This window comes from Littorina saxatilis, linkage group LG13, assembly GCF_037325665.1.
Source record: "Littorina saxatilis isolate snail1 linkage group LG13, US_GU_Lsax_2.0, whole genome shotgun sequence".
In the NCBI taxonomy this organism is placed as follows: Eukaryota; Metazoa; Mollusca; class Gastropoda; order Littorinimorpha; family Littorinidae; genus Littorina; species Littorina saxatilis.
Window position 1 is genome coordinate 39,871,395 of NC_090257.1, and position 9,449 is coordinate 39,880,843.

General features: G+C 43.5%; 1 protein-coding gene across 1 annotated transcript; it reads right to left on the reverse strand.

Annotated features, from left to right (window-relative positions):
* Positions 1-303: 303 nt before the first annotated feature.
* On the reverse strand, positions 304-8,916 carry LOC138945723 (ryncolin-1-like). Its single transcript, XM_070317213.1, has 6 exons — positions 8,776-8,916; positions 6,376-6,467; positions 5,274-5,431; positions 4,578-4,674; positions 1,654-1,821; positions 304-1,245 (listed from the first exon to the last, which is right to left on the reverse strand). The coding sequence occupies exons 2-6, from the start codon at positions 6,464-6,466 to the stop codon at positions 1,007-1,009; spliced, it is 753 nt and encodes a 250-aa protein (XP_070173314.1). The 5' UTR covers position 6,467; positions 8,776-8,916; the 3' UTR covers positions 304-1,006.
* Positions 8,917-9,449: the final 533 nt, after the last annotated feature.

Genomic DNA, 9,449 nt, shown 5'->3' on the forward strand with positions numbered 1-9,449 from the left:
GAATCGTGAACACACAGACAGACACACACACACACACACACACAAGCCGTACAGTATATAGATATAGATGCTGGCATGCTTTTGTTTGTGTGTGTTGGTATGCTGCATAAGCTTGTGTAAAAAGGACTAGCTCCGTTCAGGTGTGCTGTTGTAAAGATAAGTAACAAAACTCCCATCAGGTAGATTATCACCTTGCAAATTTACTTGCTTAGAAACAAACCAATTTACAACATAGATAAATCGAACACTTGTCTATAATAACACAAACAAAAGTCAGGTAAATAACTGAAATCCACAAACAGGTTGCTTTTGTTTTCTTTTATTTGTCTTATTTTTCTCACACTACAATAGACGATGTTCGGAAATGACTGTCGGGTTCGTATTGGCTGTGAAAGAGTGAATGCCCTTGCTTTTTCTCGGACAAATGACTTCACACGTGCTCCTGTCCACGTGTTTCCGACACACCCCTCACTAGTGATTGGCGCCTTCAATGTTTGTCCTAGCAAACGCAAGTGTATTCACACTTTCACAACCCATACAAACCCGACAGAGTTATTACGCCGCCTTTATAATTTATGTAACCATTGAATATTGGATTTCCCTTCTTTGAGCCATGTGACGTCAGAGGCCGACAAAACTTAATATTTAATTGAGGCGGCCAGCCGAGACTACAAAACAGTGCATGTTTGTGTCCGTTCAATCGTAGAAACAATCAAAACTTGACTAAATGTAAAAAGGAATTCTAACCAGAATCGATCGATACATACATGTTATTTGTATTTTTGACCAACATATGACATTTTACACCGATCTCGACAGACATTGCGCGGTCTCGAAGGAACACTGACTGTCTCGATCTGTGTAAAATGTCATATTTTGGTCAACAAAACAAATAACGTATAGTATACGAACCGCTCTGTCTGTCTGTCTGTCTGTCTGTTTGTCTGTCTGTCTGTCTGTCTGTCTGTTTGTCTGTTTTCCGATTAGACCTGTTTTCGGAATGGGTCTATGACGCAGGTCTGATCTTCATCTCTGAGCCCTTCAGAGAGTAGAAGCGATCCACGCTGTACCAAAATATCCCGTCCCAACCCCACTGTTTGCTGTCCTTGTAGAGCCCGTTGAGGTTGGAGTCCCCGCAATTCATGCCGTACCACCAGCCTCCGTGATAGCTCGTGGCACAACTGACCTTCCCCTCGTCCTTCGTGGAGAACGTGACACCGTTGGCCAGGGATAGACTGTCACGTGCTGTGGAATGTAAGAGAGTTAGAGGTTAGTATCAGAGAGAGAAAGAGACAGGGGGGCTGGTTGAGTGTGTCTACTTGACTGTGTGTGGGTGGTATAGTGTGTGTGCGTTTGTGTGTGTGGGTGGTATAGTGTGTGTGGGTGGTATAGTGTGTGTGGGTGGTATAGTGTGTGTGCGTTTGTGTGTGTGAGTGCGTGTTTGTGTGCATTTGTGTGTGTGTTCCTGTATCTGTGTGCCGTTTTGTGTGTGTATAAGTGTTCCTCCTCAGCCGGTGTGTGTGTGTGTGCGCGCGCTTGCGTGTTTGTGTGTGTGCGTGTTTGTTTGTGTGTGTGTGTTGTGTCTCAGTGTGTATGTACGTGCGTGTGTGTTCCTGTGTGTGTGCGCGAGGGCAGGTTTATAACTGTACTCACCAACATTTCCATCCGTCATATTGTCATATTTGAGCTTGAACTGGTTGCAGCTGTCACTGACGGAGAAGTCGCTGTAGGTGGCGAAGATGTTGGTCCCATTCCATTGCGTCATGTCCACGCGCATCACTTGGTTCTTCAGCGTGGTCAGAGCGTGCAGAGTGTCAAGACCTGGACGAGCAGCAACATTCGAATCTTGTGTTGTCAATACAGTGGAACCGCCCCCCCCCCCCCCCCATTTTTAAGACCCTCGAAATTAAGATGTCCTCTGTTTTAAGACCTTTACTTTTTCAGATGTTCTGTTCATAATATTTGTGAATTTACCTCCATTTTAAGACTCCCTCCTTTTTAAGACCTGATTTTATCAGATTCGCGGAGGTCTTAAAAGGGGGTTCCACTGTAGACGAATTCCGGGAATAACTTTGTCGGGTTTGTGTGCATTGTGAAAGAGTTGTTCCGCTTAAAAACATTGAGACCAGCTCAGTTCCCCACGTGATACTAAAGCCAATCACAAGCAGGAGGCGTGACTGGGGGCCCGGTAGCTCAGTTGTTGGAGCACTGGACTTGTGATCGGAAGGTCGCAGGTTCGAATTCGGGCCGGGACGGACACGGGTCAACTTTATATGCAGACCCAGAGACGGGCGGAAGCAATGCAATGTCCCACCCCCGTGTCACCACAATGGCGTGTAAAAAATCTTGGTCATTCTGCCATAAGTGCAGATGGCTGATACCACCTAAACACGCATACACTTGTGTATCTCGTCAAAAGCCGTGAGGGCGTAAAACTCGAATCATATAACCCATATCTTTAGCCTGTAGGACATAAAGCATCTTCTCTTTCCTTTTTTCTTCTGAGACGTGACTGCACACGTGCGATAATAATAATGTAACGACGTGCCTCAGTTTTTCCCAAATGAAACAACTCTTTCACAACACATATAAACCAGACAGAGTTATAGTTCCTATCATCGTCTGTTGTTAAAGGCACAGTACGCCTCCCGTAAACCTTCACAGATACTGTCAGGCTTTTACACACACGGTACAAACACCCTTTCATTTACACACTCACCGCTTTTGAACATTCTTGGTGCCCTACGTAAAGAGCGAGCAATTTTCAAAGAATTAATTTTGCGGATTGTCTGATAACAAAATCGGACGGTGCGTTTTGGCGCAAGACCTAACCTTTAAAATCTAAATAATAAATTGACAGTTTGTTACCCAAACATTTTTAAATCATAAAATAATTCTTTTTTCATCAAGACAAGATCAGTACAATTCGAAGTTTTGAAAGTTTGAAAAAAGAAAAGCCCGGAAGCAGGGTCACGCAAGGCCGTGGTTCTCGTAGCAGACGACAGTAATGCCTATCGCCAGTTCCCCTGAACAGTCAAAAGCCATCGCTAGAGTTCGTGTGAATCACAGCCGTTTGGTGCGTTTAGATTCAGAGGTACATAATAACGTTACAGCGAGTCCCATTGAAAATTACAAACTGACGACTACATTGTAAAAAAAAACAAGTTGCGTAAGGCGAAATTACTACATTTAGTCAAGCTGTGGAACTCACAGAATGAAACTGAACGCACTGCATTTATTCACAATGACCGTAGTCCGCCGCTAGTGCAAAAGGCTGTGAAAGTGACGAGCCTGTTTAGCGCGGTAGCGTTTGCACTGTGCTGCATATAGCACGCTTTGCTGTACCTCTCTTCGTTTTAACTTTCTGAGCGTGTTTTTAATCCGAACATATCATATCTATATGTTTTTTGAATTAGGAACCGACAAGGAATAAGATGAAATTGTTTTTAAAACGATTTCGGAAATTTAATTTTAATCATAATTTTTATTTTAATTTTTAGAGCTTGTTTTTAATCCGAATACATGTATAACATATTTATATGTTTTTCGAATCAGAACACGATAAAGAATAAAATAAAAGTAATTTGGGATCATTTTATAAAAAAAATAATTTTAATTACAATTTTCAGATTTTTAATGACCAAAGTCATTAATTAATTTTTAAGCCTCCATGCAGAAATGCAATACCGAAGTCCGGCCTTCGTCGAAGATTGCTTGGCCAAAATTTCAATCAATTTAATGGAAAAATGAAGGTGTGACAGTGCCGCCTCAACTTTTACAAAAAGCCGGATATGACGTCATAAAAGACATTTATCGAAAAAAAGAAAAAAACGTCTGGGGATATCATACCCAGGAACTCTCATGTAACATTTCATAAAGATCGGTCCAGTAGTTTACTCTGAATCGCTCTACACACACACACGCACAGACAGACAGACAGACAGACACACACACACACACACATTCCTTCCTAACCCCAAAAGTGGGTTCATAGCCGATAGTGCACTTGGACTACAACGGCACTGCGCGCAGTGCCTTTGTAGTGCGCTTGCACTACAACCGCACTGACTGCAGTATCCGCTCCGGCATGGACGAATTTGACACTAAAAAAGGCATAAAATTTGACCTATTTCGTAGCCTATAGGGGACGGAATTTTGACGGAAAGAGTGTCATCATCTTGAATATGGCATTCTTTCCGTTAAAAAAAGTGTTTCCGAGATATTTGTGGAGTGACATTTTGGGGTCATTTCCCGCTGTTTGCACCATGGAAAAAAAGTGGGTTTATGAAAATGAACCCACTTTTTTTCATGAACCCATTTGTGTCGAGTGTTTACAACAAAAAGAACCCATTTGTCACTTTTGGACCGCACACACACACACACACGCTCTCGCTCTCTGTCTCTACCTATTACTCCTCTCTCTCTCTCTCTCTCTCTCTCTCTCTCTCTCTCTCTCTCTCTCTCTCTCTCTCTCTCTCTCTCTCTCTCTCTCTCTCTCTCTCCCCTTCCCCCAGGTAACGCTCGTCGAATCCGAATCTAAAAGCCTGTCAAATTTATTCTCCCCATGATAAACCTACCCAGCCAAAATTCTCCTTCAACGTCTCCAAAACCGTTCTGATATTCAGCGAAGTCCCGATAAAAGTCAACTGAGCCATCCTGTCGGCGCTGGAATACCTGTAAACAAGATACTACATTGTATTTTTCTATTCATTCAGAATCTTTTCTCCGTTTGGCTGTGTGCGTGTGTGTGTGTACGTGTGTGTGTGTGTGTGTGTGTGTCCTCTCTCTCTCCCTTTCTCTGTCTCTGTCTCTCTCTCTCTGTCTCTCAATGTGTGTCTCTCTCTGTCTCTATCTCCCTCTCTGTCTATCTTTCTCTTTATCTGTCTGTCTGTCTCTCTTTGTCTCTCTCTCTCTGTCTCTCTCTCTCTTTCTCTCTCTCTCTCCCTCTCTCTTACAGAAACACGCACCCTATGTGTGTGTGTGTGTGTGTGTGTGTGTGTGTGTGTGTGTGTGTGTGTGTGTGTGTGCGTGTGTGTGTGTCTGTGTGTGTGTGTGTGCGTGCGTTCGTGCGTGAATACGTGCGTGCGTACGTGTGTGCGTGCCGTGCGTATATATGCGTGTGTGTGTGTGTGTGTGTGTGTGTGTGTGTGTGTGTGTGTGTGTGTGCGTGCGTTCGTGCGTGAATACGTGCGTGCGTACGTGTGTGCGTGCGTATATGTGTGTGATGAGTGAGTGACAGACAGACACACAGACACACAGACACACAGACCTACCAGCCAGCCCCCTCCATCAGTGTCGTGGTCACAGTAGACCCTCAGCGGGGTGTTGTCCCCATTAGGGTAGATCATGACCACGCCGCTCTGATTGCTGTAGCGCTGAGCCTCCACACAGTCCTTGGGTTTGTTGCTTACACACGTACAGGTGCACGTACCTGTTGATCGACACAGGTGTGCATAGCAATCAATAGGTAAATGAAAGAACGTCGAATGAATAGACGAATTATGCCAGTCAGCCAGCTGCTAATTGAATAATGAAATGAATTTCCATCCATCCGTCTATCCATCCATCCAACCATTACCAAATCCTTCTATCCATCCACTCATCCACATTTCCGTCTACCCATCCATCCACCCTCCCACTCATCGATCCATATCCACCCACCACCAATCCATCCACCCACCAATCAATCTATCCATCCACCCAACCAGCCAGCCAGTCAGCCAGCCAGCCATCCACACATCCATCCACCCGCCATCCATCCAGGAATCTATCCATCCATCCATCCATTAATCTGTCAATGCATTAGTCTGTCAATGCACAAAACATGCCGGAAGCAGCAGCACCTCGGTGATGTTTTTGAATTGATATTTTTATGCAGCCTAATTATAGAGATTTGATTCAGTACAACATCGAATATATCAGCTAACGCGATTCCTTGTGCTATAACTCTGCTAAAACTGTTTGTGATCATTTTAAATGAACCCCCCCGCGGGTTAGGGGGAAGAATTTACCCGATGCTCCCCAGCATGTCGCAAGAGGCGACTAACGGATTCTGTTTTTCCTTTTACCCTTGTTAAGTGTTTCTTGTATAGAATATAGTCAATGTTTGTAAAGATTTTAGTCAAGCAGTATGTAAGAAATGTTAAGTCCTTAGTACTGGAAACTTGCATTCTCCCAGTAAGGTAATATATTGTACTACGTTGCAAGCCCCTGGAGCAAATTTTTGATTAGTGCTTTTCATGAACAAGAAACAATTGACAAGTGGCTCTATCCCATCTCCCCTCTTTCCCCGTCGCGATATAACCTTCGTGGTTGAAAACGACGTTAAACACCAAATAAAGAAAGAAAGAATTTGAAATGAAACTTCAATCTTACCTGTAAGACCAGCGTCCAAGTCCATTGTGACGTCATATGACGCAATCACCGCCGTGACGCACAGCACGTGGAGAATAATTGACACCTTCATCCTGCGATATACATTAGTTGTAAATATTTCAATTGAGACCTTATTTTTGCACTTATTCATTTGTTTTTAAAGCTAAAACCTGCCTGAGACAAAATGTAGACCCTGCGACATTGAACACACAGGGATTGCCACGATTAGTATCGTCACGCTCATAAGATAATTGCCTATGTCATTTCTTTGAGTTTTGAGAAAAATGCAAAACACTTTTTTGGTGTCTGAACAATCTGCCCATCTAATTTTTGTTATAAAAGTCGAATTGCCTATCTCGAGCGGTTGACAGCGGCCCGGTATATGCGTGAGATAAAGAGCTAACAGCAACATTTTCTAACTGCACAACAACCCCAAAAAGGCGTTTGCATACCTTAACATTCTCCAAACAAGTCTTTATGTGTCAAAACGGAAAAGTGCCTAACTCAGAAACGAGAACGGCAGTTTTGCTCACGTAACCGTGGCAATGGTTTCCGTTGGTCTGAGAGTTGATACTCCCCAACACATGACAGGTACCCTTCCAGTTGCTTCCCCTGTAGTGACGTCACTGCCGACATGCCTAACACTGAGTTAGGTATTGTTCTTATGAGCTTGACGGTATTTTGGTCAGAAGGATGGGGTGGGGACGGAGGGTAGGTGTTTATTACACATCTCATTCAAAATCAAAGTCACTATGAATTTTAAGTCGCATTTCGCCATCTGGGTTGGCTCGGGGAAAAACACAATCGCTGTAAGCAAATACTAACAACCCTCCTTTTTCCTATGGTATACTTACCCCTACACGTTAGCAAAATTGTTGTAATCACACTTTTAACAATACATGTACAAATATGTTGTTTTTGTTTCAACTTTTAGTAATAATACTAATAATTCTTTAACAATTTTTTTCCAGGGAATCACTGCCTTAATGTCCACATTGCGTTAAATGCAGCAGTGATTAAAAAGAATATGTACTCAGGACACGCATTCTAGGTGGTCTAATGATCAGAACAGGGCGCAGTGGCGTGGTGGTAAGACGTCGGCCTCCTAATCGGGAGGTCGTGAGTTCGAATTCCGGTCGCTGCCGCCTGGTGGGTTAAGAGTGGAGATTTTTCCGATCTCCCAGGTCAACTTATGTGCAGACATGCTAGTGACTTAACCCCCTTCGTGTGTACACGCAAGCACAAGACCAAGTGCGCACGGAAAAGATCCTGTAATCCATGTCGGAGTTCGGTGGGTTATGGAAACACGAAAATACCCAGCATGCCTACTCAACAAAAGCGGAGTGAAGCTGACTATGCTCTCAGAGTATAGTGTGGGGAACCCAAATGGGCAAACGAGCTCATACATAAGGCCAAAAAAAAATAGGTGTGGTTACGGTAACCCGACCTACCCTATTTTTAGGGGCCGATCCTATAACTTTTTATTACATTTGTCAAAACAAAAAACAAAACAAAAAACCCGAGTGCAAAAAACGCAATGAAAGCGAAAGCGCCCGTGTCGCACACTTATTTCCCTGTCAAGTAGGTTTAATTTGTACACATTAGAAAAAAAAGTAATAAAAAAAAAAGTGATTGCCTACCTACCTACCCTATTTTTTTTGGCTATGTTACCGTAACCACACCTATTTTTTTTTTTAGGCCTAACCAGACAATTTTGGAACGCTGAAGAAGAAGAAGATCATAACAAGATAACAATGAAAAGGTACTCAACAAAACACGAACAATAAACACACGAATAAGGACCGGTTTCGACGTAAGTCTTTGTCAGCTACAAATTAAAGAAAGAAGGAGAGATAACGGAAAGAGACAGAAGAAATCAGCCAAGAAGAAGACAGACATGCAACAATTATATAACGTGATACTAAAAAAAGAAAGAATAAAGTCTAAGATCAGGGTATGTGTTTCGGTGAGTACATGTTGTTCATCGTTATCTGGTTCTTGTTCTTCTCACCTGCAGTTTCACCGGCACGGTTGGCCTAGTGGTAAGGCGTCCGCCCCGTGATCGGGAGGTCGTGGGTTCGAACCCCGGCCGGGTCATACCTAAGACTTTAAAATTGGCAATCTAGTGGCTGCTCCGCCTGGCGTCTGGCATTATGGGGTGAGTGCTAGGACTGGTTGGTCCGGTGTCAGAATAATGTGACTGGGTGAGACATGAAGCCTGTGCTGCGACTTCTGTCTTGTGTGTGGCGCACGTTAAAATGTCAAAGCAGCACCGCCCTGATATGGCCCTTCGTGGTCGGCTGGGCGTTAAGCAAACAAACAAACAAACAAACAAACAAACCTGCAGTTTCTTGTTTCTGTTCGGTCTAATGATAATTAAAACAAGATTTAAAAACTCACGCGAGTGTTCTGTCAGCCACACAACCCTGCTCTTGCCAGCTCCGCTTTGAATTGTGTTGTATTGCTGTGGTTCAGATCCGGCACAGAAAAAAAGTAATAATGTTTGATGTGATTCTTGCTTCAGCATAAAAAAAATGTGACACAGATGGCTTGAAACGATCGACTGGACTTGCTCATGTGTTGGAAGGCACACGGGGGTTAACCGGTCAAAGGCCGAGCGGAAGCAGAAGGCGGCGCCTGACACGTGTGAAGGCAAGTTTTGTCTGTTTTCTAGGTATTGTTTGATTTATGTCGGGATTTAAGGTAAACTACTAATTCAGCGATGACTAAATTTGTTTCTCGATGCATAACAAGTCAGGGAGCGGTTGATATTTGCCCGTAAATAGCCTTCAAAGCTGAAAATATCGGCGATCGAGCACCGGAAATGGCTGTTCGATGGGCTTTGCAAGTAGAAATGTGCTTTATTTCACCAAATCAGCTCGTATTTGGTATGGGTACGGGATTCTAGAGGACGAATGAGTCATAAGAGGTGCAAAGAAGTGCTATTTGGGAGTAGAATAAATCTTCCGAGCCAGTAGACAAGAGAAGGTCATATTTGAGAGATGCGCGTAGGCGGAGCTTTCCGACAAGCGAATGATACAGCAGATTAATCATTCGTTTTGATCAGAAACATA